At 49.6% G+C, this 27,525-nt stretch overlaps 3 protein-coding genes across 6 annotated transcripts; 2 read left to right on the plus strand and 1 right to left on the minus strand.

Moving 5' to 3' along the window:
* Positions 1 to 3,356: 3,356 nt before the first annotated feature.
* On the minus strand, positions 3,357 to 10,035 carry UBFD1 (ubiquitin family domain containing 1). Its single transcript, XM_082064099.1, has 7 exons — positions 9,917 to 10,035; positions 9,440 to 9,700; positions 9,163 to 9,371; positions 7,990 to 8,055; positions 7,680 to 7,785; positions 5,178 to 5,260; positions 3,357 to 3,960 (listed from the first exon to the last, which is right to left on the minus strand). The coding sequence occupies exons 1-7, from the start codon at positions 9,942 to 9,944 to the stop codon at positions 3,850 to 3,852; spliced, it is 864 nt and encodes a 287-aa protein (XP_081920225.1). The 5' UTR covers positions 9,945 to 10,035; the 3' UTR covers positions 3,357 to 3,849.
* On the plus strand, positions 9,927 to 17,180 carry EARS2 (glutamyl-tRNA synthetase 2, mitochondrial). Of its 2 annotated transcripts, none has more exons than XM_082064097.1 (9): positions 9,927 to 10,135; positions 10,825 to 10,980; positions 11,838 to 12,027; positions 12,308 to 12,780; positions 13,453 to 13,561; positions 14,493 to 14,646; positions 15,461 to 15,591; positions 15,712 to 15,847; positions 16,426 to 17,180. In XM_082064097.1, exons 1-9 carry the CDS (start codon positions 9,943 to 9,945, stop codon positions 16,507 to 16,509), a joined length of 1,626 nt encoding a protein of 541 aa, XP_081920223.1. In that variant the 5' UTR covers positions 9,927 to 9,942; the 3' UTR covers positions 16,510 to 17,180. The 2 variants fall into 2 exon arrangements, with proteins under 2 accessions (XP_081920223.1, XP_081920224.1); XM_082064098.1 differs by lacking the exon at positions 9,927 to 10,135 and adding an exon at positions 10,174 to 10,360.
* Positions 17,181 to 17,281: 101 nt separating this feature from the next.
* On the plus strand, positions 17,282 to 27,342 carry GGA2 (golgi associated, gamma adaptin ear containing, ARF binding protein 2). 3 transcript variants are annotated; one of them, XM_082064570.1, is made up of 17 exons: positions 17,282 to 17,433; positions 17,866 to 17,950; positions 18,037 to 18,112; positions 18,562 to 18,660; positions 19,873 to 19,996; positions 20,291 to 20,394; positions 20,864 to 20,944; positions 21,728 to 21,865; positions 22,682 to 22,763; positions 23,245 to 23,364; positions 23,627 to 23,791; positions 24,038 to 24,093; positions 24,364 to 24,482; positions 25,290 to 25,459; positions 25,974 to 26,143; positions 26,531 to 26,641; positions 26,904 to 27,342. In XM_082064570.1, exons 1-17 carry the CDS (start codon positions 17,406 to 17,408, stop codon positions 27,012 to 27,014), a joined length of 1,839 nt encoding a protein of 612 aa, XP_081920696.1. In that variant the 5' UTR covers positions 17,282 to 17,405; the 3' UTR covers positions 27,015 to 27,342. The 3 variants fall into 3 exon arrangements, with proteins under 3 accessions (XP_081920696.1, XP_081920698.1, XP_081920697.1); XM_082064572.1 differs by lacking the exon at positions 23,245 to 23,364; XM_082064571.1 differs by lacking the exon at positions 18,562 to 18,660.
* The last annotated feature ends 183 nt before the right edge of the window (positions 27,343 to 27,525 follow it).

The following is a 27,525-nucleotide window of genomic DNA, read 5'->3' on the forward strand; positions in this document are numbered from 1 at the left end:
CAAGACTTGCAACAGCTCTCCTGGTCCCCATCCTCCCTCCCCCAGTGACAAGGACATCAATGAGCAAAACAAGGTGCTAACAACCCAATCCTAACGGTGCAGACGGCTGGAGCACAGAACTGAAAACAGAAACAGCTGTGTTGGAAAAAAATCAAGTTCTGGAGGAATAAAAAGTAAACAGAGGAAGGACAGTCTGGAACCAAACCTTGCAGCGGGCATGGGGAACAGGTGCTGCGCCCGCACCCGCCAGGGGAACCGCAGGGGAACTGCTTCTCTGGCCCTTGGTGTGTGAGGGAGCAGATAGAACTGCATAAGTCCAGCGTTCAGCACATTGTCTTCACGTGTTACCAGTTATGATGTATTGCATGTTAACAGTTTCTTATCTTGTTCTTTGTATCCAGGTCACTTTTTCTCTTTCATCATCATAACATTCTTATTTTAGTTATACTTTTCTCATCAGCATCATGAACGGAAATTAATTATTTACTTTAATCTCAAACTTGATACAAAAAGCTTGTGGGTAATACAAGATTTCCATGCAAGATTCCATCTCCGTTCAAACCCACATGAGGTGTAGTGATGTACTTTACATTCCCAATGCAACACTAACCCCGTAACCGGTCGCGCTTGGGATGCACAGAGCAAAGGAAGGAACACTCGACTCGGGACAAGGAGAGATGAAGAAACCCGGGGTGCCGGGCATGAGGAAGGACAAGGGGCGGCCCAGGGGGATGCCAGGGGAGGGGTGTGCAGAGCTGTGGGGGAGACGCTGCCTGGGCAGCAGGAGCAGCAGCCCCGCGGTGGGGGAAACGCAGCATTGTGCCAGGGAAACACGGTGCTGTGCTGGGGAAACCCAAGTTTGCATACAGGCACGTCAATTCCTGGTTAGTAAAGCCAGCAAAGCGCTCAGCACAACTTCACAGCCCAGAATGTTCACAGGGAATCACACAGATATACAACGGGGATCGATCTCCATTGACAGGACATCATTGAATTGTCATTTAACTGAACGCGTGGGAATCACCAGATAGAACCATAAACTTCCTACAGCAGATGACACGTTGAATCCCAAAGCAATCTTTATCAGCCTACTTAAAATATTGATTATATTTGCTCTTTACCCACAATGCTTATGTCTTACTGAGGACTAACTGCCAAATTCCTCCACAGGGCCGCTTGTGCTGAGTTTGCCCTGGAGACGACCACAAATATCAGAGAGTAAAATCCTAAGTGAAAAGAGAGGCTGGAAATGGCTCCCGGTTAGGCAAGCTGTGACACTACCCAGGTAAAGAGATGGGATTTTCTTAGATGCTAAAGATCATTAGTTAATGTCAGTAATTGCTTTGGGAAAACTGGTCTACACCAGAAGATACAAAGCTCCACAACATTCCAAAAGAGAAAGGATCTTAAAAGTGGTGCTGCCAAGTTCAGTTGGAATATTCATTTCAAAGAACTCCCAAGAAACCTCCTACATTAAGCCAACAGACACCAATTAAAACGTTTTATGTAAGTATTACTTCCCTGTACTTTAATTCAGACTTTGCACTTAGAACAAAAAAGTGAAACAATATCATTTTTCAAATCAAATGCAACTTGAAAAGAAGCACCTAAATAGTATCGCATCTTCTTATAGTATTTTCTGCTCCATGTTTAAAACTGCTTTGTAACCCCCAGTTTTTATATTCAGTTTCTTTTGACATGAGGTTTTGTACCGGCTGCAGTGACTGTGCCCATGGGCAGGACAGACCCTGCTAGCCCCTCCACCTGGTCACTCAGCACCGTGAGGACAGGAGAGAACAGGAAAGGAAAACGGAACATGGACAGACGGACAGGCAGGTCCAAGCATGTCAAGTAGTGAGTGGAAGCTGGTAATCACAGAACCAACAAGACAGCAAGTTAAAGGTGGCCCCAAGTGACAGGAAAGGCCAGTGTCACCTGTTTTCTTTATCCTGTGGCATGTATTCTCCACCAGGTACTGAATCTTAAGTTTAAGCCTTAACACTGGGATTGGCAATTAGAAATGTGATAGCTGCATTTAATTTGTAATTTTACCTCCAACTAACTGATGCCAGCTCCAGTCCCTGCAGCTCCTGTCCCCCCAGCTCCAGTCCCCCTGCATTATCCCAAACACGCTGCTGGTGGCTTGGACACAGAAAGGAAAGGTCTCAAGCTACAAGAGCAACAAGCACAGCACTAGTTTATATGTAGGATACAAAACACCTTTAAATTTGGATTGCGTGAATGTTCTAACTGAAAACCAAAAGTTGCTTATGTTGCTATCAAGAGTCGACAGGTAAATACGTAGTATTAACATGTACCATAAAGTGAATGCTTTGCCCAGTCTCCCAAATAAACGCTCATTTGGGAGTTTGCACCTGCCGAGATTCAACTGTATCAAGGAGAGTGAGAAACGGCCACAGAATCCATAAAGATCAGCTGTCCCTACAAGGCTGGTTCTCCTTGAGTTTCACAGAATGTTGAGCTACTTGCATTGCACAAAGTCAGGCCTACAGTGTTAAAAACAGAACAGCGATCTGTTAGGCGCAGGTTTAAGACCGAGCAAGACTGATTCAGTCTGACTGCATGATACAATCTGTTCAGAGTGTGCACCTGTTCAGGACTGCAAGGTCCGTTCAGAAAACCTGAGAGAAATGGCACATGAATGGCTGAGATGACACTCAGAGTGTCACAAACTGACGGCGAGGAGCGTGCGTCAGACAGGACGGGATGCAAGAAATTCTTGTAAACTTGAGCAAGAGGAAAAGCTGAAAGGTGATTTAAGTTTCAAAAGATCGGTTGCTGGATAGATATTCTAAATTGGGTAAGATTCACTGAATAAGATTGCTATGAATTTTCAAATCCAGGTCACACAAGACTACTGCAGTTATTCAGGATCCAAAACGGCACCTGAGCTTCTCTCTCCCCGGCTCCCCACCCCAGACAAGGTGGGAGGTCTCTGGTTCCCGCATTGTGCGGGACCCTCGCGGGGAAGCAGCATCGCAGCAGCTGCACGGTGACTGCAGCAGCGTGACCAGGAACACGCTCCCGAGCCCGCGGCACAGGGGGCAGAGGCAGCGGGAGCAGAGGGAGGGACAGGGCGGGCGGCATGGACGGGGACAGCAAGCAGCACCGGGTCATTGCGGTCACAGAACAGCCACAGTGGTTTTCACCTGCTCCACGCATGCTACACCCAGCACCCACCCCCAGCTTCCAGTACTGAAAACAAGGGCAGGGGGGAGCAAGAAAAAAAGAAGAATAAAAAGAGATAAGCAGGGGGTCTTTGGGTTAAAAAAAAAAAACAAACAAATTAGTTTTGCTACCAAAGAGTCGAACCTGAAATAAAAGGGCCAGCAGAATATGGCTTACTAAACATTGATTTTGCATACTGTTTATTTTTAAAAAACTGTTTCTGAAATTCTCAGTCACAACCAAGTAACTAAATTAAGTCTAACGCTTGTAACTGAAAGATTATGAAAATATTTTTGTTCAAACCATGTAAAAAATCCTCAATAATACATTGTAATATTTTCTTTTTAAAACTAAATTGGAAGATCAACTCTCAGCAGATTTAAGTGTATTACACACAATATTTTGTGAATTAAGATTTATTGATTTCCATTGTATTTGCTTTAAATATGGTTGAAGCTGACTGCAGAAAAGGGATGGTGAAACTTTTAAGTTAAAAGTAAACTAATGGTGAAAGAACATCACCTCTGGCTTCCATCAATGCCTCGTTTCTCGTATTTTATTAACAAGTTCCAGGACTATCACATCCAGGGACGGTGGAGGCCTCTCCCAGCAGTGTCCTTAGCTTTGTGTCATTTTCCTGTGCCAGAGGTGAGCGTGCTTTCAAAAATACTGCCACTTGCCCAGCACCGTGTCTTTGATTGCATCAACATATTGAGTTGGTACCCAATAGACCCAGTAGTAAGATGCTTCTGTTGGGCCCAGCTGAAACGCCTGCAAAGTTAAAAACGACAACATTTACCAACAGGAAACACAACAGCTGATACCAGCGGACAGATACAGCTCAGCCCTATAACATCAAACCAGTCTCTTATTCCTACTGCTGCCTTCCAGCACTTGGTGCACACAGCATGTATTGGGTAAACACTTAAAACCCCATTCCCCAGAGAAACAAGAACTGCAAAGGGCCAGTTCAGATGCTGAGCTCTTTCCTTCCACGATATCACAGCAGCAACAAAAGCTCTTGGCCATCTGAAGAACATGAGGAAACTATTCTGGAAGACAGAATCTGAAGTGTAACTCGAAAGAAACGACCACAATGCCAAACAGGAACTAAGACAATGATCATAGCATTTCACAGAGTTTTATATTTAGGCATAAGGTCCTGTTCCCAACTGCTGTCAGCACAAACAGGAGAGGAGGAACAGGGCATGCAGTGACCTCTGCCCGTGCCTTAGGGTAAGAGTTTATCATAGCGTATTCTGCAGAGGACATTTTCTTACATGGGTGATCAAAAATCAAGTATTTGTACTAAGACTAGATCAGCACCCTCCTGCAGACAAGAATTTTTAAGTATAACATTTCCCCTTTCTTCTCCTAAAGAAGGAAACAGACTTTTATAAGGAACTTACTTTAACGTTCAAAGTTAGTTATTGTACTTTGCGAAGTGAGACCTCCAAAAAACCCATAGATTAAAAGAAACAGCCAATAATTCAGTAGAATTAGCACAGCTCTCTTCTTAAATGTGTGACTTTTCTAGACCAAATACCAGTTTTTCATAAAATTACACATGGAAAAAAATGTTACAGCATCAAATCACTGTTTTATTTTAACCTCCAGCAAGGCCTCTTGTTTATAGAAACAGAAACTAGAAAGTAAACTAGATACAGGAAAATATTACTAACATTATAAAATCATGAGCTATATTTTATCTTCACTGTTTTAACAGTCACAAGACAGAAGATATGAAATAATGCTTAAGCACTTAATGTTGGTGTGAAATCACCCCAGGTTTCTATAATGCAAAGAGCAGATATTCAAAATGCCACCCAAACACATGTCCGGTGACACAGCCCATGGCCGCACTCCCACCCCACAGCACACGAGCTGGTGCTGCTGCCACCTCCACCTGCTCCCCTTCCAAAGCCTCACTCTGGGCATTTGCATGAAGGAATCAGATGGGATATTATGAAAGTAGAGACTTTACTCACCATCATGTGATAATCCTCATGTCCTTCAATAGGTTCACTCACCACATTTTTAATGGACCCCATGGGTAACTTTTCTGTTCTCTCTACATTAAAATTGATCAAAGGATTATTTCTGAGGGATGAGGAAGCAGCATTTCAGATTCATTTCAAACACCACCTCATGGCTTCCAGCAGCTCCTCACATCCACAGGCTCCTCTCTGGGTGACGCTGGGCACCCGCGGCCGAGGAGGCGTTTCCCACATCCCACAGCCGAGCTTTCCAAGGAATCCACAACTGGATCACACAGTTCCTTGCATTTTACATCTCTGCATCACATTAAGTATGACAATGTGCCCAATTCAGACCTAAAGTGAGCGGGTGAGGGGAAAACCCTGCCTTTATTTAGCGTTTCCCACAGGAACTCCACTCAGACTGCGGGATTACTCACCACAGTGAAACCTGGTCCAGGTGTAAGACTATTTGAGACTGAGTTCCAAGGATTAAACTAAGCTCTATGGAAATGACAAGGCTTAAAAAGCTGAATGAAGACAGGACACTAACGCTCTGAAAGCCTAGTTCTGGTCTTACCCTGAGGCAGCGCTCAGCTGTTACTATAAAAGCACAGGGAAATGTTGATGAGAACACAGGGAAAGAAATGAGAGAAACTGAAAAAAAAGATGAGTTCAGTGACATGCCAGAGTAATGTCAGCCCGCCAGAGGCAACCAACATGAATAACAAAGTATGAGGATCCTGGCAGATGTTTCTGTCTCAATTCTGTCCTCACTTCTTTCTGAAAACTTAACTCCAAGATTCTTCCTTTCGGTTCCAGCTTTCAGTGCCAGCTTAAAATTATCCTCTTGGACACAGGACAGAGAAAACCATAACCACTCTACAAAGCAGAAACTGAACTACGAATTTCTCAGATATACCTAACTAATTTGTGTGATCCAGAAAAGAAGCACCTACCTAAAAAATGCACACAGGGAGAAAAACGTAGTGATGTAAAGACAAACATTCCCTACCTCAGCTGACTCCGAAACACCCCACTCAGACTCGCGACATTCATTTGTTGAGTAAAATCTTACTTTGCACTACTTTAGCACCTGCAAATCAATTACTCTTCACGACATCTCAGCAACAGACAAATCCATATTATCAATGTCGCTATGAAAACGACACCGAGCAAGTGAGAAACATCCACCTACACCAAACCTCAGAGCACAAAAATGTACAAACTGACCAGTCGAGCACAGGGGGGCTGGGGGGAGAAGCAGATTCAACTCTCCAGGACTAGCAAGTGAAAAACTGCATTAAAACGCAGTTGGTTTTATTCCAGCCCTTACGTGGTGGCACCTGCCATGAGTTTCTCAGAGCAGGAATCACCGCCAGCAATCACAACCGTTCCCCAGGGAAGGGAGCTGCTGCTCATTTGGAGAAGTAGGGAAACAGGTTACATGAAAAACAGCTGACTACAAGAAGAATCAAATTTCACAGTTTAAACACTACTCTAGAACACTTCAGAAATACCAAACTTGAAACTCATCTAGAAGATGAAGGAAGAGATTAATTATCTAAATACTAATCATGTATTTAGAACATACTACCAGTAACAAAGAGATCTGGCTGCCCAACCTATAGAGGAAAAAGAACAATGTCTTGCTGCATCACTGCACCCAAGAGAAAAATCACAGCAACTGGTACCGATCAAGATTTTAAAGCCAGAAAAACCTTCCCAGTCAAGTCTGTCCTACAAGGGAAAGGTCAAAAACTTCTGAGATTTCTGCTTCCTTTGGCAGTAATGCAGCAGCTGGAGGCACCATCCCAAGCTAATATTAGGATTCAACGACATGACTGTCCCGGACAGTGAGCAAGCGCTGTTGCTGCTCTTGCTCATCACTACAACACTGTCCTGGTCACCACAGAGGAGCTGGGTGGCCCTGGAGGGTATCAGGGACACGTTATCAGCACCGGCAGCTCCTCCTGGCACTGCTCAAGCCGTAAACTGATTCCTCTGCACAGCAACACACACCAGAGTTCCTGCAGCTGCACATCGCTGAAACAAGACACCCAACTAATTTTGGTTGGAAGGACAGACAACGACAGAGATGCCAGAACTTTGAGTTTTAATCCTGGTCTTAAGATTCCCTTTCGACTCTTAGCCAAGTCATTGAGCCTCTGTGTGATGTTGGCCCCAAACCAATGTTTATGAAAGTGCTTTTGAGATATGCCAGAAATGCCAAATATTATCATTTACATTTGCGGCTATGAATAGCAGATTGGAACATGGTTTTACTGGCACAACTGAACTCAAGTTTTTCAAGAAAAGAAGTAAAATATCAAGTAATATTCAATGATCTGGGAGAACGGCATTTGAGAAGAAGAAGCAAAATTCAGTTGTGAAGTATCACAATACCAACATTATTCCCTAAACACCATTTAGACACACCAGAAGCTATTTCTAGGTCACACAACTCACAGCCCAATTATCAATTACTCATCTCAGAATTTGGGAGCTGCTCACCTTTTGTTCCAATCCATAGCTGGTCTTGCTCAAGTTTAAAGGTCAATCTGACTTTTCCCCCTGACTTGTTGTACATGCCCGATAATGGCACTGATGGCAGCCGCTCCTACAAAGAGGCAACACAGTAAGTGATGGTGAGGGACCTGGACAGGAAAAGCTACATTCTCTTCACTTTTTAAGCATATGGATGATCCATCTTTCCAGTTTTCTGCTAAGGTAGCAAGAACGATTGAACCAGCAAAGAAAGGTCTCAAACCACAAAAAAGTCTCTCTCTTCTGATTACAACATCTTGAGTACTTATATACTTACCTGAACACCTTTAACAGAAGGCATCACGTCATCAGGTTTTCCTTTATCCAATACTTTTCTGTGTTGCTACAATATAAAAACAGAAATTAGAATTTACAGAAACGCAAGAGAACTCTTCAATTTACTTCCAGCTGCACCCTTGACTGTATCCCAACAGCACCAAGAGGCAGTTAAGGACTATTCATGGTCATTTATCACACAGGAAACGGTTAGTTTTCCGAGTTAACTTAGCACTTTCTACGGCAGTCTAAAGAAATAATAGAAATTAATAAAACCCCAATATAACACAAAGGTTAACATCCCTTCCAGAATATACATATATATAACTATACATCTATCAAAAATTGAAAAAATCCTGAGTCCTACTTTACTACTGTGCATGCTGAATCACACAGCGGGCATCTGGCAAGGCACATTTAAAGTGAAGTGAATGGCAGAACACCCTCCACATCTGACAGCACAATGTGCAGCAAGGCGGCCACAGCCACGGAGCAGAGCAGTGGTAACTACAAAACCACGCTCATGGCTTGTTCGTGGCCAAGTACCTTTAAACAGTGATGGAATTCACAGTGAACTGTGCTAAATTCCAGAAAAACAAAAGCATGTTTCACAAAGTTCAACGATGCGCTATTTTATTTTTAATCAAGTTTACTTTGAGGAACGTATGGGGCTGGTATACCTGGAGCTGAAAACCCTTTCTCAGCCCCACACCACGGCAGCACCATCACCAACCAAGCTGTGCTGTGCTCTGCTCCCTGCTCGAGGAACACTCAACACCATGTTCCCTTCAGGGCTCAAGCGGCTGGAGGAGCTGCTCTCACTGGTCATTTCAATGGCAGCTTTTGGAGATCAAATTATCTTATGCCAATAAAAATTAATTTTTTTTTGACAGAAATAATCTAGACTGTGTCTGAGCTAACAACCATTACATATCTCCATTATTTACCCCTGTCTGAAATGGCAGGCTGCACTCAGCACCAGCGCTGCTGTGCAGAGCCCCAGGCTCTGCTACGCTCAACGTCTCTCTGCTGCTGGAACTCTGCACAGGACCCTTCTATCGCTCAGCTGCAAGAAAATAAACCCCACCTGCTCTGAGGAGGAACAGGACCCAAAGGTGACTGGAGAGTAATACAAGAGAAGCACGTAAATAACCGTGTTTGAGTCATCAATAACCTTTTGTCTGCAGAGTGGCTCCTTCTTATTTTCTTCAGCTTTGACCTCCTGTTGAGCAGCTTCTTTCGGTGTATTTACTGCTAAAACGTCGTTGATGGTAGAGCCGACGACCATGATTTTGGCTCCGTTTGTCACCTTGATCTCCCGCAGGGTTTTCTCCTCGGGCAGCAGCCCCTTGAACATCACCTTCTGCATGGCCGGCGGGAGCCCTGCGGGGAACACGCGTTAGGGCGCGGGCAGCGGGGCCGCAGGCAGGGCCGGGCGGGGGCCCACACACCTGTGAGCGAGTGGATCTTCTGCTTCAGCTCGGCCCCCGTGCTGTCCAGGCAGAACTTCACGTCGTACTTGTTCTTGTTCCAGATGACCCGCAGCTCCACCAGCTCCCGCCCGCCCGCCGCGTCCCCGCCGTTGCTGACAGACGCGTCCGGGGGCTCCGGCCGCTCCTCGCCCTCCGGAGGCCGCCCCGCCGCCGGCGAGCCGCCCTCTCCCCCGCAGCCCCGCGGCAGCTCCTCCGGCTCCATGCCCGGCTCCGCGGCACCTGCGGGAGCGGACAGGAAGAGCGCGGCCGGCGGGAGGGAGGGAGGGAGTGCGGGAGGGAGGGAGCGCGGTTGCCCCGGCCCGGCCCCGCTCAGGCCCCGCGGCCCCGCCGCGCCGCCCCCCGCCCACAGCCACCTCCCCGCCCCACCGCCTCCCCGCCCCGCCCCGCGGGGCTGCTCCGCCGCCCGGCCCCGCCGCCGGCCCCGCGGGCTCCTACCATCGGCGGCGGAGGCGGCAGCGGCCATGATGATTGTGTACAATCCGCCGCGGGGCGCGCCGGGAAACGCCCGCCGCCGCCTGCTGGGCCGCGCCGGCTCCCGTAGCCCCGCCCCCTCCGCCCCTCCCAGCGCAGTGGGCGGTGCGGGCGGTGCAGGCTCCGCGAGCAGGGGCGGGCAGGGGCTCTCCCCGGCCCCTCCCGCCGCCGGGGCCCTGCCCGGTGAGGCCCGCGCTGCCGGTACCGCACAGCAGTAAGAGGAGGGTGGCGGCGCCTTTACGGCATGCCCCGCCCCCCGGCCATGTCGGGCGCGGGGATTGGCTGCGCGCTGCGGCCGGAAGCGGCGCCCGCGGCCACGTGGGCTGTGCGGCGGGATGGCGCGCGCGCTGCGGGGCGCGGTGGGGCCGGGAGCGGGACCGCGGGTGCGGTTCGGGCCCAGCCCCACAGGTAACCCGGCCCCTCGCCTCCCTGGGGGCTGCGCTGCGGGCGGGGGCGGCGCTTTGTGTCGGACAACGTGAATTCAAACACTTGGGGAGCGTGTGCGGCGGTGCCGGTGCTGCCAGACACCCGCGCGCTGTGCGGGAGCTGCTGCTCCCCGGGCCGGGTTCGCCCTGTAGTGCGGAGATAACAGACCCTCTGACGTGTTTGCGGCTGGTGACGTCATTCCAGCGGTGCGGGCGGGGGGATCGTTCCCTTCCCGTGAAAAAAACAGGAAAATGGCGTTTCCCGCCCCCTCGGGGGTTTCCAGCCCCGTTCCCGGGGCATCCCCAGTGCCCGGGGCCCCCGGGGGCCGGTCGGTGTCCGCAGTGCGGGGTCCCCTCGTCAGTGTGTCACAGCCCCTGCCCGTTGCGGGTTAAAATCTCTTTATCGGGCATTAATTATTATGATCTCCTCTTTCCCCACCACAACAGGTTTCCTGCATTTGGGCGGCCTGCGGACTGCTTTATACAATTACATTTTTGCTAAAAAGAACCAAGGGACCTTTATTTTGAGACTGGAGGACACAGATCAGAACCGGGTGGTGCCTGGAGCTGCAGAGGGAATCGAGGACATGCTGGAGTGGGCAGGTACTCAGACACCATTCATCTTTACTTACTGAAAAATTATCCTCTTTTTAGATATTAACAGTAACCAAATTGAGAGTATTTTTTACAATAGCAAGTTCTGCAGTGTTTCAAATTATGAATTATTTGAAATATAATTATTTCTCTAGTGAGGCATCAGCACAGTCTTACTGGAAGCAGTTTTTACAGCCGACAGAACTGGTTGGGCTTGGCTCGGTTGCCTAAGTGGCCCAGTGTGCAGTCATAACAAAGATTGTGCACAAGGACGTGATGGGAAGGTCAGAAGTTGGAGCTCAGAGACCTCGCTGTAAACTGCTCAATTGTTTGTATGTGGACTATTTGCTAAAAGAGATCTGGAGTGTCACTTTTCATTTTAATCCTCTGCTGCTTTTTGAGTTTAAGTGCTAAAAGTGAGAGTGATTTTAGAATACAGAATTACGATAGATTGAAGAGCCAGATCCCACAGGTGCTACCATTAATGGGTTTTTAAGCTGTGAGGGACTGTGACTGTCACATTGATAATGAAATTTGGAGTAGGTGAAATAACTGGCCAAGGTCTCACTGTGTTTCTGTAGTGAGAGTCTCCTTTATGGTCAGAAAGGTGGACACTACCTGGTGTGCGCACATCTGGTGATATTTTTCTCTAAGTAGCGTATCAGAGCTGCTCAACTATTTACCAGGTTCTGCTGTGTTCTGCTTTTTGCTACACACACACAGTTCTTTAATGCTGGTGATGCTGGCTGCTGTTCGGCTTCTGAGTCCTCAGCTGGCTGCTCCGGAGCAGGAGCCGTCACTGGGCATTCTCCAGAGCCTCAGTGTTTGATCTGCGCTCTCTAAGTCCCATTACATGGATATTGCAGGTATTCCCCCAGACGAGAGCCCTCGCCGCGGTGGTTCCGTCGGGCCCTACCTGCAGTCGCACCGGCTCGAGCTGTACCGGAGCGCCAGCGACGCGCTGCTGGAGAGCGGGGCCGCCTACCGCTGCTTCTGCAGCCCCCAGCGCCTGGAGCTGCTGAAGAAGGAGGCTTTGCGGAGACAGCAGACCCCACGGTAGGACTCCTCGGCCCCTGGGTGCTTCCCTTGGTGCTGCACGCTGGTAAAACCCCACAGGGTGCGCAGCAGTGGGACTGTAACCTCACTGCCTGAGAGAGAAGCCAGTGTAACCCTCAGGCTTAGGGCAGCAACCTCCAGAGATGAGGTGGTTTGACTGGGCATGTATTGGGCAGGTTACAGCTAAAATTCAGGGATCAATTTAGAGATTTGAGAATGTGAAAATGGCCGATGGGGTTGGCCTGTGTTGAACTGAGACCTTCATTCTCCTTTCTCAAAGATACGACAACCGGTGCCGGCACTTGACGCCTGCAGAAGTGGCCGAGAAGCTGTCGCAGGGCCTGGACTGGGTGGTGCGGTTCCGCCTGGAGAAGGGTGTGCAGCCCTTTCAGGACCTGGTGTATGGCTGGAGCAGGCACGAGGTGGCAGACGTGGAGGGTGACCCGGTGATTCTCAAGGGGGACGGCTTCCCCACCTACCACCTGGCTAACGTGGTAGACGACCACCACATGGGCATCAGCCATGTCCTGCGGGGAACCGAGTGGCTGACGTCCACGTCCAAGCACCTCCTTCTGTACAGAGCCTTTGGCTGGGACCCCCCACAGTTCGGCCACCTCCCGCTGCTGCTGAACAGGGATGGGGGCAAGCTGTCCAAGAGACAGGGGGACATCTTCCTGGAGCACTTTGCTCGGGAAGGCTACTTGCCCGAGGCACTGCTGGACATTATAACGAACTGCGGCTCTGGCTTCCCAGGTAACCACAGGCTCAATGCCAGACACTCCTCTGTGCTGACTCTGGGGAAGGGGTGATGTCTATTTTAATAGCTGAGCACTTTGACAGTGTTTGAAGGGATGAGGAAGCATGTGTCAGGCGAGCAGTCAGTCACTGAAATGCCACCAGGGCTCTGCAGAGCTCCAAAGGGCTGGGTGGTGTGCTGAGCGGTGGGAATCGTTCTGTGCAGCCATTCACATTGAGTCTGATGCTTAGTGGGCTCCCATTTGGGACAACATTCATCTCAAGGTGAAGAAACTGCCTGTGAACTCTTGGGAAAACTTGGATTCTGTGGCTAATTATCGCAGTGCTCTGTGTTACATCTGTTGCACTTCTTGTTTAACCTGAAAGACCATGAGAAGTTGAATCAACGTCTCCCGTTGTTGCTCTTGCTGTGTGGGGATCACAAATTAACTTGTGTTTCGGGAACTGTGGTGTGGAGTGAAACCTTCCTGGGGCAGTGGAGCTTCCTGGCTGTTGGTGCTTTTTGGCTGTTTGGGCTGTTCCACGTCCCCGTTGACACCATGAAAAGTGGCTCTTCTCTGTCACTTCTTGGTGTGCGGCTGCCCCAGCCAGAGGCTCATCATGAAAAGCAGCGATGCCAGTTCCTGTAGGACAGCACGTGTATGTCATTCGCTTTTGGTTACTTTGCAGAGAAGCAGATGGGGAGGACTTTGGAGGAGCTGATCTCACAGTTTGAAATAGGCAGAATTACATCCCATTCTGCCCTCCTGGATCTTGAACAACTGCCAGAATTCAACAGGTATAAATATCCATGGTAACTGTAAAATTAAGAATGTGTACATCAGTGAGAATTTATTCCTAGCGCTTGGCTTTGTCTGGCGATTTTGTTTGTTAGATCAAGCATGGTCCCAGTACAGCAGCTTTTTGGCTGTGATATCATGAGATAGAAGTTTCTGCTCACACCATCCTGTCTCCTCTCCTGCGCTCGGACTTGGGCTTTGTGCTACAAAGATGCTGAGGGGTCTGGAGCACCTTTCTGATGAGGAGAGATTGAGAGAACTGGGACTGTTCAGCTGGGGAAGAGAAGCTGAGAGGGATCTGATCAATGTGATCAATATCTCCAGGGTGGGTGTCAGAGGATGGACCAGACTCTGTTCAGTGATGCCCAGTGACAGGGTGAGGGGCAACGGGCACAAACTGAAACACAGGAAGTTCCATCTGAACATGAGGAGAAACTTCTTTGCTGTGAGGTGCCAGAGCCTGGCCCAGGCTGCCCAGAGCGGGTGTAGAGTCCCCTCTGGAGACATTCAAACCTGCCTGGACGCATTCCTGTGCAATCTACTCTAGTTGTACCTGTGTTAGCAGGGGTTTGGACTAGATGATCTCCAGAGGTCCCTTCCAACCCAAACCATTCTGTGATTCTGTCACTTGCTGTGTGGCGAGGAGGATGAAAGGTCTGAAGTTTAGATCCAAAATAACATCTAAAAAGAGGCAGCACTTCCAGAGGGTATTTCTGCAAGTGCCCCTGTGTGCTGCGGGGATGCTGTGCTGCTGAGTTCCCACATCTCTGCTGCACTGCACTGCGGTAACACCAAGGTTTTGTTGTAGCGTCTGTCTGGGGTTTAATGTTGCTTTTCTAACAGTTTTAACTGGTGAATGTTGTGAGGTCAGGATAATTAGATCCAATCTAACTCAAAGGAGTCCAAAAGCAGTTTTCTTCTTTGTTACAGGGTTCACCTCACCCGTCATATTGAGAATGAAGGGCTGCGACAGAAGCTAATCAAGGAGTTGCAGTTGCTGGTGGAGCAGGTCTATGGGGATCAACACGTGGATCCCGAGGTTCTAGAAAAGGAGTATGTGGAACGAGTCCTCCTGCTGAGAAAAGTACGAGCAGTGGCAGCGCCGTGTTGCCGTTCCAGGAGCTGAGGTTTAGTGGGATTCCTGGGTGACGACTCATCCGAGTCCCAGCCCTGCTTTGATCTGATCTTGAGGCTCCGCAACCGTCCCTGCCAGCTCCAGCAACTGTGTGCACGCTCTGCCAAAACCCCGCGGTGTCGTTAGCCAACCGGTAGGGACGGGCATGGTGAACGTCCTGGCGGTCCCTGCAGAGTCGTGAGCTCGTCTGTACGTTGCCGAGCCCACAGAGAGCAGCCTCAGCAGAGGGAGGACGTGTCCCTGCCATGGAGGCAATTCACGGAATTGTAGAATCATAGAATCATTTTCGTTGGAAGAGACCCTCAAGATCATTGAGTCCAACCATAACCTAACTCTGGCACTAACCCATGTCCCGTAAGGTTTTCTGTAGGGTTTTCTTGTCAGGTCTCTGGGTGGTGCCCAGGCAGGGCTGTCAGCAGTGCTGGATTGGGGCAGCTGCAGCTTTGTCCAGAGGAGCGTTGCAAACTTTCCCACCACAGCTGTGGCGGGTTGTGGGGGGAAGGTCCCCGCGGGGACACAGCTCAGTGATGGCACTGCTGACCAGGCAGCATGCGGTGCTGCTGCTCGGCTGCTGCTCCAGCTTGGGAAGCAAAGTCAATCAACCTCTTTGCATTTGCCTAAATGTCAGCAGTTCTGTTTCCTTGAGCAGTGTGGGGGACACTGGGGTGTCGGGTCCCTCTTCAACCTTTGTGAATCCCGGCGGGGTGTGTTTGCTCCCCACAGCTTAACCCTTGGCCCTGACAGCTCTGCTTTCTTTCTGCAGGGCCACATCAGCTTCCTGAAGAACCTGGTGTCATCAGATTATTCTTACCTGTGGGTTAGGCCCTCAGTGTCCCGAGAGCAGCTACAGACTGTTTCTGCAGAAGTAGATGAAATAGGAAAGCTGGTCTTAGGGTAAGTGTCTCTGCCCAAGTCTGTGCCTGCCCCAGAGGCAGCCAGTGAAGTCATTAGGTGTTTCTGGGGAAGAATCCTGTGTTTTGTGCATCCCCTGTAAGAGCATTTTCTTTCTTAAAGGCTCATGACAAGGCAGGGGGGTGGTTTGACTATGGAGGAGTTGAACAAAGAGCTGAGAAGCGTCCAGAAGCAAACCCAGGAGACAAAGTACAGCAGTGTGATGAAGCTCCTTCGCTTGGCTCTCAGTGGGCAGCAGGTAAAAAATAACAATTCTGAGACTGGGACCTTCATCTCCTTTTTTTAAACAGCTGTCTTCTCTCTGGTAGCAAGATACTGGTATTTGGACATCTTGCAAGAGTTGACATCAGTCTCTGTGAGGAGCGAGTGTACCGAAGTACAGCAATTCTGATGAAAAGGCTGTTCTGAAAGTTTCAGAAAGGCAGAAGTTGTCAAAGTGTGAATATGCTGGTCGCAAATCTGAAGTTAGAAAAACCTCTGGACCAGCTGTAGGGAGGGTTGGCAAGGCTGTAGGTTTTGGGCAAAACTGGGATTTTATGTGCAAACTGCTTTTACAAAGTCCAAAAACAAGTTTCACAAAAGTTCTGGAGAGCCTTTTCCTGGCTTAGGCTCTGGCGTCAATCCTTCTGGGTCAGTTTGACCATTCTTAGTGTTTTACTTCGGGAGGAAAAAAAGCGCCAAACGGTTGTTTTGAGGTTGCTGACAAACCCCCTGCCCTCAGTCTAACAGCAATCTGATAGCTGATCCCTCTGTTGCTTCCGCCGTGGCTGAAAAGCATGAGTTTCCGTTTGTACAATGACTCTGGTGTGTTTGCAGCACGGACCGAGTGTCGCTGAGATGATGGTGACCCTGGGACCCAAGGAGGTGTGTGGGAGGATACACAAAGCGCTCTCTAGTTGACCCGAGACAGACGACACCGACGTTGGGCCGTGGACTCAGATGGTGCAGGCAGCACGTGTCCTTGTCCTAGACCTGTGTTTTCTGACCTCAGTGTGATCACCTGTGATCGGATGAGCTGGCGTTAGCGCAGGCACTTGTCACCATGAAGTTTCCAGGTCCGTGTGTGTCTGCATTAAGCATCAACCAGCTTGTCTGGGAGAGGAACCCAATACAGAATTAGGTCCATCCTTCTGCTTTCATCTTGTGCAAGGAACCTGGTTTCTCCGTTGGGAGAAAGAGACTTTTATCAATGTTTAAATTCAAACCACGTGGACAGACAGTGATGCTGTTCCTGATACCAGCATGGCTCATCTGAAATGATCGGTCTCTTTCTGGAGAGGCAGTCAGAGTACCTACAGCTACAACTACAAAGGACCTCAACAAATACTGTGGGGAGGGTATTTTAAAATATATATAAATATGTAATATATGTATATGATAGCTGGGGCCCTCTTAGCTGCCATGGTATCCTGCTGGGCTGGGCGAACTGCTGGGAGAGGGGAACTCTTCACCCTGTGCGCTGTGTCATGCATGTGGTTCTGCTAAAAGGATCCCTGACAAGGAGATTGGTGTGTTTTTCCTCTTTTTGGATGACAACCTATTAATTATTAAATTAACACGGTGACTTTTGATTCCGGTCTCGCCAGTGCCTGCTCCGCGCGCCAGCGAGGGGAGGAGCAGCCGCGGGGGTGGCGGTGGTTGGGGGGGTGGTGTTTTACGGAGCCAACCCACGCTTACAGCAAATGCTTCCACACCACAAGAACTCGCGTGGGCTCCCAGGGGGGTGAGCGGCACCACGTGAGGAGCTTTGGCGGGTGGATTTGGTTCCTGCTGGCAACGGGGTGCAGCGAGAGCCCATGGCCAGGGAGCTGGAGCGCTGGCTCAGTGAGTGGGGCTGGGGCTGGGGCTGGGGCTGGTTTTGCCGCTGGGACGGGCCGTGCGGGGTGTTGCCAGAGGTGAAAGCTGAGCCGGTGTCCCGGCACGGCCAGGTTTGCAGTGCCATCCCGCCCGTAAAGGCTTCTTTAGCAGTTTCTCATGCTCCCTGCTGAAAGCGACGTTGCGCTGTTGCTGCTTTGAACACCTCAGTTTGTGACTGCGACTCTTTAAGAGTGTGTGCTCAGGACTGTATTTTTAGGCAGTTTTTAGTACCAGCTGTTTCCTGCTCGTCCTACGTCTTCCATTTCTGCCTCTTGTACAACGAGCCCTGAAGCAGCTGGTGGCACAGTGAGGTCTGAGCCGCTTCCTGCCTGTGCCGCTCGCTCACTCGCCTCTTGTGCTACAGCTGCTTTTCCATATTTTCTTTTTCCCCTGTGTAAGATAAAGCCACCAACCCAAGTATCCCTGAGGAAAACTGGGAATGCATCCAGCGGTTCTGTGACCAGGTGAACGCTGACACAGACGGGTAAGGCAAACAGACAGACAGAATCAGCGGCATTTGTGTTTCTTGGGACCTCGTGGCTTGTCTGACTTTGCTCTGCCCCTCCCCAGCCCGTCGCTCGCCCCGAGGCTGCTGGCACACAAAATCCAGTCCCCGCAGGAGCTGGAGGCTCTTCGGGCGCTCACGGTGAGTGGAGGGAGGCAGCAGAGACCTGGGGTAGGGTTGGTATCACTGTCTGTCTCTTGGCCGTCTGTCCCTTCTAACTTCCCACTGCCCGAGGAATGCAGAACGCAGGGTGTCACGATGAGTGGCCCCTGCCATTCCTCCGCACCTCGTTCTGCTGGGGTGTTTCGTTCTCTGCGGCTCTTGCGGTTTGCCCTGAGTTCCCACTGCAGGTTCGGTGGCCCAGAAGTTGTTAGTGATGGGTAGAACAGGGCAGACAGTGCTGGACATGCTGCTTAGGAAGGCTGGAGAAATGAAAAATACATGTTCTTGCTGCACAACTTCCTCAGTATCTTGTGTTTGTGAATGCAATGCCAGCAAGTTCTTAGTTTCGGTATTATAATGGCAAAGTTTTTAAAAATTCCCTAAGATGTGTGTACGGTTTCTGTCTGGTGCTGGTTTGATTCCTGCAGGTGCTTGAGACCTGTGTGAATATCTGCGGTGAAAGATTCCACAATGAAATCGCAAAATTCAGGTTTCTGAATGAGCTGATTAAAGTGCTTTCCCCAAAGGTAAGTGGTCCTGGTTACGCTGGATGTTGCAGGGGGACACACTGTTTATTTTGCACTGGATGTGGAAATTTAGAACTAATCTCAAAGCAGAATCTGTTCTGTGCCCCCAGACACAAACACTGGATGTGAATCCCCCTGTAAAAGGTGTAAACCAGCTGTGAAAAGGTTTTCACTTGTGGCTCCTCCCAGCTCTGCTGGGAAGGCTGGGGACTCTACAGGAGCTTGAAATTGTTCTGTGACCCCTGAGCCTGTGGCCCTTTTGCCTTGTGATGATTTACAGCACGTTGGTTGTGGAAATGGCAGAGGACTGAGCTGCCAGGAGCTGCCCAGAGCCTGTCCCGTGGTTCTGTGTGCCCTGTCCTCAAACCTCGGTGGTACGAGCAGCCCTGGAGCTTCTCAAATACCCCCCCAGCAGCCCAGTGCTCAATTCCCCTTGTCTGTGGGTCCTGCGACATTTGCACTTGTCCAGGCTGCATTTTCCATCATGTCACCTTGGTGGCACAGCTGCAAAATGCTGATTTCAGAGAAATGTCCAGCCAAACAAGAAAACCTCTTCTCTTGGTCCCAGGTTTGGTAAAGCTATTTCGGTGTAACAACAAAGCTTAAAGGATATGTCACCACATGTGTTTGTGGTTTTGACAGAACAGAGTTCATTTTATGAGTTTGAAATGCCTGATGCTTTGGAGGTATGTGTGTGGCTTTCATCATTCTCCCTCATGTTTTTACAATAGATTAAAGTGAGTGCTTGTAGGCAATAATGAGAAAAAAAAACAGAGAGAACACTAAGATGCTGATAAAAGACAATAACTTTCATTTCTAGTTTTGTTCAGTTTTCATTTGTTCGGGCCTGGGTGAGCCAGCGGTGCTATTTGCATTGCAGGCAGTTAAGGGAACTGAACTCAAGCTTTTCACTAAAATGAAACAGCCTACTTTTGGGTTCGGGCTCAATAACTGTTCAGAGAAGTTTTGACATTTTTTGATTGTCATATAATATTTCTGTAATAATCATATGCATAATGGCATTCCTCGTATCTACAACCACAGCTGTACACACTGTTTCCTATACCACAAGATACAGTTGATAACACTGTGAATAAAGTGTTAGGAATCCATCTGCTGCTTGGTCTCTGCACACAACCAGCTTGGGGCAAGACCTGTATGTCGTATCTGGCACTAATTCTTTGGTTTTAATCAGTTTTGTTTGTTTTTCAGTACTATGGGATTTGGACTTCAGAAAAAGTCAAGTCAAGAGTCACAGAAGTAATATTCAGTTGGACAGTCTGGTTTCCTCAGGAAGTTAAAATCCGGGATGCTTATCAGATGCTGAAGAAACAAGGTTTAGTTCTGTTATTCCTGTTTCCTTTTTCGCTGTCGAGTCACGCGGCTCCAGACCACAGAGCTCTGCCCTCCGCTTTGTGACTCAGCTTCTTCAAAACGTGTGCAAGGAGAAAAGAGCAAAGGCCACACGTACAAGGCTGTTCGTGTATTTAAGGGTGCTTTAACTGCTCAAAAGAGACTCAGCAAAGAGCAGCCTTGTTGAGCCAGGCTCAGGCTGGGCTGTGTTGCACAGAGCAGCTCAGGACAAACTGGTGAGGATTGGGGTCTGAGCAAATGTTGTTATCTGTTCCAGGCATTGTAAAAGAAGATCCCAAAGTGCCAGAAGACAAAATTTTACCTCCCCCTTCTCCCAGATCTCAGAATTCAATTTTTGACACAGACGAAGAGAAATCCAAGGTAAACCTGTGGGTTTTCATGCCTGCTCCCCCTCTGATTTGTACCGATGAGAAAACACAGTCGTATTTTGGGAGCTTTTGCTGTTTCAGACAGAGCATCCTCAGAATAATGCTAATACTTGTTGCTGCACAGCAGCTAAAGAATTATTTGATGCTTCGTCTGAAATTTTTGCTTAGTAATAAGTGAAACTTTTTTACATTAAAAACATCAGTTTCTATGAAACTTTCCCAGGGGAGGGTTTCTCCAGGTCCTACAGAAGTTGTGCAGAGCCAGAGGGTTCCAATCCCGAACAGCCCAATAGTCTGTGCAGCAGCTGTAGAAAGCAGTGATATAACCTGGATTAGATCGTGGGACACAAGCCCACATGGTCCCAGGGTGTTATAGACATGACGGCAGCAGCGGGTGCCCCTCAGTAGCCGCTCGTGTGCCGTGCCGGATCTCCCCTCACCGCTGTCCCGCTGTCCCGCAGCTCCTGGCACGGCTGTTGCGGAGCCGCCGCTCTGAGGACCTGCAGGCTGCCAACCGGCTGATCCAGAGCACCATCCGAGAGGTGGGAACGGCAGAGCTGTGGGGTCTGCGGCCGGGGGGGCGGGACGGGACTTGGCAATTCGGTTTTTGACAGTGGGTCCTCTGTACCTGATCTCCGTGATGCTGCTGCAGAGCAGGGATGAATTTCAGTATTTGTTATTTGAAGTTACAGTGGGGGATTGTTTTGTGTTGTTTCCCTAAAAGCTGCCATTGCCAGGCAGAGGGAATGCACATCCTGCATGGCAGGACGCTTCCACATTGGGGATCCTGGCAGGAGCACAGCTTTAGTGATAGAAAGTCTCCAAAAACACACTCAGCTCCCAGGTGGAAAGAAGCCGCATCTGCCCAGAACTGCTTCTTTCTGCAGTGTGTGTGGGCACGTCTGCTGTGTCTGGTGTCACTGTCCACCTGAAAGGGCACCCCTGTTCTCCGCAGAAACAGGAGATTTGGTCTGGTTTAACGAAATCCCCACAGAAGTTCTGGGAGTGCGCTTCTTGTGCAGAACCTACCAACTCCCAGCTCTGCTTTTGCAGCCTGACTTGTGCCTGTGCTTAAATGAACTCTCATGGACCAGCAGCCTGGGCAGGGGTCCTTCCCCTGGTCTGGAAGCTGTGGGGCATCACAAACACCAGAGCTGCTGGGGTTCAGTCCTTGTCCCCCCGCTGCCTTGTGCCTCCTCTGCTGCAGTAAGATATTAGTGTGAAGCAGCTGCCCAACAAGTGTGACCCAGAGTGACTCAGCCAAGCATGTGCACAGGCTGTATCAGCCAAATCATCATCTGCTTTTATTTCATTTTTCATCAAAGGAACAAGAAAAGTCAGCTAAGGCATCCAGAAGAGCGAATGCCATCAGTGAAGTTTCTGATAATGTTAAACGTATGGACGAATTGCTGGAAAGCTACAGGAGACAAGAATTATCCAAATCTGACCAGGAGACCCTACAGGTAAATATGCTTTTTCCTGCGTAAGACGTTCTTTTGTCTGGCCGTGGCTGGGAGGGCCTCGGGCAACAGGACTTACAGGGCAGTGCGCTGTACTCAGCTTCTGCCATGGCAAGAGCATGACCACGGCAGAAAGGGTTTCCAACAACATTGATGGATAATGGTCCATCCCACCAGTGTAACAGACACTGGGATGGAACTGTGTCCTACTGTGCTGCTTGGAGTTTCTGCCCAGTTCAGCTGCTCTTTGTGTGGTGTCTGATGGGGAAATGGTTCTTGTTGCAGCAGTGGTGGAACAGACGGAGCCCCTGTGGCGGGCCTGGCTCTGTGGGTGTGACAAGCTCTGACCAGAGAAGCACAAAGCTCTGGGTTCTTCAGCTTGTGCTCTGGTTTCTGTGATTCCCCTTTTTTCTGCCCAGAGTTCCTGGTCTGCTGCTGTTCATAGCTATCAATGAACTGAGGAAACGTTTGATGTCACTAATAGGGCTGTCAGAATAGCTTTATGGTTTTAAATACCTGAAACTCCACTAGGATGTCAACCAGACTCTCAAATTAAAAAAAACAAACCAAAACAAAACAAACAAAACCAACAAACTTTAAACAAGTGAATTTTTGTAGGTAGGAACTGTGTCTGTGTGTGACAGCACAGTCAGGAGTCGGCTGCTGTTGGGAGTGCAGCTGCTGTACATGGACACATTTCTGCATGCAGAAAGTGCATCTTTTTCTAGAGGCAGCATCGCTTGTATGTGCTCACAGAGACAGAGAAGTGAGAGTGTCTGGGATCTCCTGAGCAATGACATGAAATGTTTCCTTCCACAGATTCTGTTTCAGCGCTGCGAGAAGCTCCGGCCGCTGCTCTTCCGCCTTGCCAGTGAGACAGCTGATGACGACGAGGCTCTAGGTAAGAGCCAACTCTGTCCTTGGATTTCTATTCCGAAGTGATGCCTTGCTGAATAGGCATCTTAAACAGCAAACCTAAGAGCTCAGCTGTGACTCAAACATCTCGTTCCTACCCATGAATGCCGGGGTTCTTCAGCTGCGCAGCCCTGGATTATAGACTCAGGTACACTCAGAGAACCCACAGAGAATGATAAAGTGCACAGAGGTGGCAGGAACTGTCAGTGCTCTAGAGACAGGATCAGATTTCAAAGTGATCATGGTAACTAGAGAGAGGCCAGAAATCAGCAGATGGATATGCAAAACGCTGCACTTCAGAAAGTGGAATGAAAAGCAGTCGGGAGCTGTGGGGAGGTTGTCCCACCAGCCCATGCTCCAGGCAGGTCCGTGGGTGCACAGTACCTTCCTCAGGAGCAGTCTGGAAAGGCTGGGGATCTGACTCCCCTCCTAGAACATCAATATTTTGTTTCTTGTCTTGTTTCCAGCTGAAATTCTGCAGGCCAATGACGAGCTCATGCAGGCGCTGGGGCGGCACAGGCAGGTGGTCGCTGGCCATGAACACGGGAGTGCAGGTGGCTCAGCCCCCGGCCCCGTGGGTGTCACAGGTAACGAGCATCTGGCAGCGCTCACGCTCTGCTCCCACATGTCGGGGACCAGCGGTGTCCGGAAGGGAAGTGCTGCTCGGAGAGTAAATGTGGAGAAAACCCTGTAACACAGGAAAACTGTTATGTGACCATCTGGTTTTACGTATGGTTGATAGAAAATATTGCTGAAGTTCTTCACTGTGAGCCCTTTCAGGTGTGCCTCTGTCATAAACATTCCGTTCCTTTCAGGAGGTTTCTCTTTAACTCTCTGCTGTTCCTCCAGCATGCCAGCCAGCCCCAAAGTGCACGAAGACCTATGCTCTGATTGACTTCTCCGAGCTGGAGGCAACATCCCAGTCTCCTGAAGACCAGTTTGCAATGGTCACCACCTCCCGGCACAGCAGCACAACCTCTGCCTGTCTGCTTGAGGAGGATTTAACCTCCTTAGGTTTGTATGTACAAGTCAGTGCAGTGTTGCCCTGTGCCGTTTAATAAAGAGAGGAGAACGTAGACTTAATATTGGTCCTAAGGGAAATGAGACCCTTTTAGCTGGGGAGTGTTCTAAGTTTTCAAGAATGTAGTTTCTTTGATGTTGTTAGACCATGGTGAAACTGCTGTTAGACAACAAAGGAAGAACCTGTGGAAATCCTCTGTTTTCTGTAATTGATCTGTGGCATTTTGGCATCTTCCTTAGGTCTCAGCAACTCTCCTGTTGTACAGAAACCACCACCTGATTTTGGCTTAGCAGAGGTGAGTGATCCTCAGATACTTTAGTCCATAAGGTTCAAAGGGCAAAAATCAGACACGAGTCTTGATCTTGCTTTCTCTGACAGCCTTTTTTTTACACCACTCTATTCTGTAAGGAAACTGGAATCCTCCTACAATTAATTTCACAGTTGCAGTTTGCAACCAGATCACTCATTTCTACTTTAAGTAGTGCGATTAAAAATGAGGTTCTTTTCAGTGCAACAAGTCTGATTTTTGCTGACAGTCTATAGCATGAAATGCCGTGTTTTTCAGCCTGCTGTGCACAATGGCCACAGTGCAGCGGTGAGCGCAGTTGGAGCGCTGGGGCTGCAGGAGTCGCAGGGCTGGGCTGATCAGCTCCCTCCACCACCCAGCACCGAGACCTTCTCCCTGTAAGCAAACTCTGCCTATACGGCCTGACTTTGGGGATGAGAAATAGTGTTTTACAGCACAGAGTTTTGGGAAAACCTTTCAGCTACAGCTGGTTAGTGATGGCAAGCTGTCCATCCCTGCTCTGGCTCTGAAGCAGCAGCTCTGCACCCGTTAACTGCACTTTGTGTAATTGCAAACTAAGACCTTTTGAGGGTCAGAAACTTGGGGAGACAAATCCTATGGCTTAGTAACAAGGGGACCTTGAGCTAAAGGAACAAAAACCTTACTTTGTAATAGCCTGTGACTCAAAAAACCACTTTCCCCAGTGTTCTGCAGGCTGTGACAAAGTAGTTTCCAGGCATTCAGTGGAAACCTAATGGTTTGTGAACCAAATTAAATCATTAAATCTTCAGAGCAGGTGACCATTACGATACACTTGTCTAGTCTGCCGTAATGCAAGCCAGGAAAGTGTACTGGAGACTCCCAGCTTCTCGGGTTGTCCCTGAGCTAGAATTTAGTTTAATCTCACTGAGTAGAGCTCCAGAGAGACTGTGCGCAGGGAGAGCAGACTTCCCGAGCCCTGAAATGAAGTTGCATGATAGTAACAGAAATCAAAGTCTGCCTTAAAGAATTTGATACAGCAGCTTCTTCCATATAAAATAGAGGCAATTTTCAAATTTCTCAACAAGCCAGAGATGGTAAACTTGTACTTTGTTTACACCTAAAAGGGATGAGGGATTTAGAACACAAACGGACACAGCAGAAGATGGTATATACCGTGAAGCCTCCCCAGTTAACATAAGCTTTCTACATGCTTTTCTTTCCAGGGATTTCTCACCAGTGAAGTTGCCCTTTCCAGATCCTCCAGCCAGCTCAACAGCAGACACTTCACTGTCCAGCCCTGGCCAGGAGCCACAGCCTTCTGCCTCTTTGCATCCAGCTGTCCGTGGCGCATCTCTAGAAAATCTTTTTGTTCCTTTAATTTCAATTACACCGAGTAAGTGCAATGATTTCTGGGCCCCAGCTCTGCTTACTAGAGCTCCTCTGTGATTTTTGCAGCGAAACATGCCTAAGTAGCTTCATACTGTGTGGGTTGGCTGGACAAAAGTAATGGCTATTCCATGAAGGACTTGATGTATCTGGATGGTCTGGATGGGCTAATGGTGACACCAGTGTGGGGATTCACCACTCTGTGGTGACAGGAGGCTGAGTCTTGTACATGCCCATCAAATCTGTTTTGGACTCATACCTGACATCTCTATCTGACTTAAAATCTGAGCTCTTAGTCTCCCTATCTCTAATTTAGACATTCAGGTTCCTTTATTCTCCTTAGGGGTAAAATGGAAATCCCAGGCAGGTGCTGTATGCTGCTTGGTCTGTGAGTTTGCTGGAGGAAGTAAAAGTCCGTACTCACCTTTCTTTTTTGCTGTTCTTTATCCCATCCTTGCTGTTCTGCCCCCAGAAGGGAAGGGAATCCATGCTTTGTTTCTATTCTCCTCTCGCCCCTGCAGGCAGCATCTGCCCGCTGACCGTGTACGACCGGCACGGGTTCAAGGCCATGCTCCATTTCTCCGGAGAACCAGCTCCTGGCCGCCCTGACGTGTTGGTGATGGTTCTGTCCATGCTGAGCACATCAGCTCAGCCAGTTAAGGACATCGTGTTCCAAGCTGCGGTCCCAAAGGTGAGAAGCCTCTGACGAGTAGGAGAGAGCAGGGCTACTCAGAAATATCCTGAGGAGAGAGTTTGCCATTTCTTGCTCTGGATGGTGAATCTGTTGCATGGTGGTGCCTGTTTCGCAGATTGTGTCCCTGGTCTTGAGACAACTGGACAGGGCTCCAGACATGCTGCTTTAGCATCCTGGGTATGGCTCTTGTTTTGCCTGGGTCTGTGCGGCACAGAATTGTCTCTTGAGGGGGATCTGCCATTAGATGCAGGCTGTGGAAGGGCACACTTCTCACTGAATGACAAAATCTGGCTGACGTATCTTTAACCAGCTCTGTGGCTTGGTAATGCTCCCAGCACTTTTTCAGCATGGAGCAAAAAGCATTCCTCTTCTTTCTTCTTTCAGACCATGCAAATCAAGTTACAGCCGCCATCAGGCTCTGAGCTGCCTGCCTTCAGCCCGCTCGTCCCGCCCGCTGTGGTGTCCCAGGTCCTGCTCCTTGCCAACCCCCACAAGGTATGTGCGGTGATGGGGTCAGTGATGGAGTCGGCTGGCAGAGCACTGGGACTGTCACTGCAGTGGGTGCGGTGCTTGTATGAAAAATGGGGAGATGCAGGATAGGGACAGAGCGGTCTGGACTGTGCTGGGAAGACATTTTTCCCACTGAATCAGGTTTTTCAGAGGGCGATTCATGGCAGCAAGGCTGCGAGGGGTGAGGCTGAAGGGGCACAGCCCTCTGCCCCCAGGACATGCCCCTCTCTGTTCCGTTCTGCCGCAGGATCCCGTCCGGCTGAGGTACCGACTGGCCTTCACGCGTGGTGTGCAGCCCTTCAGCGAGGTGGGAGAGGTCACCGGCTTCCCAGCCGCGGTGCTCAGGGGCAGGAGCTGAGTTCAGCAGCTGGGACGTTGCCGTGTTGCCTCCGTGGCGGTTGGGTGGGACTGTGAGCCACCTGGACTCCGAAACGGCCCTTGTCCACGGGATCCGCCGTCTCTTCCCGCGGGGTTGTGTGGGGCGGGAGGATGATCTCCAGAGCTCCCTTCTGTGGTTCTGTGACTGAGGGTGACCTGGCTGCTGCCGCCCTGGCTCTTTGCTGGAGCTGCCGCTGCTCCCCAGGAGCCCAAGCGCTTCTTCCATCCAAGTGTTTCCTGCTGCTTCCTCGGCCAGTTTTCCCTCTCTCCTGTTACTTTTTATTTTTGAATTAAAACAAACAAACCAACCCTCTACCACCATTTGGCAGCAGAGCGGCTGGAGCCAGGGCAGGCTCTGGGCGCTCCGGGGCCGCCTGCTCTGTGCGGTGAGAGCGGGGCACAAAGGGAGGGATGGGGTCGGTACGGGTGTGCTGGAGGGAGGAACGGCCCAACAGCCCCGGTCCCGCCGCTCGTCCGGCTCCGTTCTGCGG

This window comes from Streptopelia decaocto (genome assembly GCF_964273445.1).
Source record: "Streptopelia decaocto genome assembly, chromosome: 13".
Taxonomy (NCBI): domain Eukaryota; kingdom Metazoa; phylum Chordata; class Aves; order Columbiformes; family Columbidae; genus Streptopelia; species Streptopelia decaocto.

What these genes read in the sequence shown, in the direction of transcription:
- UBFD1 (XM_082064099.1), bottom strand. Translation starts at nt 9,944, where the DNA reads ATGGCCGCTGCCGCCTCCGCCGCCGATG. An exon ending in CTTCTGTTAAAGGTGTTCAG is followed by an intron (nt 7,786 to 7,989) that starts GTAAGTATATAA and finishes GCCTCTTTGTAG; the next exon opens with GAGCGGCTGCCATCAGTGCC. An exon ending in GCTATGGATTGGAACAAAAG is followed by an intron (nt 5,261 to 7,679) that starts GTGAGCAGCTCC and finishes ATTTTAATGTAG; the next exon opens with AGAGAACAGAAAAGTTACCC.
- EARS2 (XM_082064097.1), top strand. Translation starts at nt 9,943, where the DNA reads ATGATGATTGTGTACAATCCGCCGCGGGGCGCGCCGGGAAACGCCCGC. An exon ending in GAGTCCTCCTGCTGAGAAAA is followed by an intron (nt 14,647 to 15,460) that starts GTACGAGCAGTG and finishes TTCTTTCTGCAG; the next exon opens with GGCCACATCAGCTTCCTGAA. An exon ending in TGGCTCTCAGTGGGCAGCAG is followed by an intron (nt 15,848 to 16,425) that starts GTAAAAAATAAC and finishes GTGTGTTTGCAG; the next exon opens with CACGGACCGAGTGTCGCTGA.
- GGA2 (XM_082064570.1), top strand. Translation starts at nt 17,406, where the DNA reads ATGGCCAGGGAGCTGGAGCGCTGGCTCA. An exon ending in CAGACGAAGAGAAATCCAAG is followed by an intron (nt 20,395 to 20,863) that starts GTAAACCTGTGG and finishes GCTGTCCCGCAG; the next exon opens with CTCCTGGCACGGCTGTTGCG. An exon ending in CTGACCAGGAGACCCTACAG is followed by an intron (nt 21,866 to 22,681) that starts GTAAATATGCTT and finishes TTCCTTCCACAG; the next exon opens with ATTCTGTTTCAGCGCTGCGA.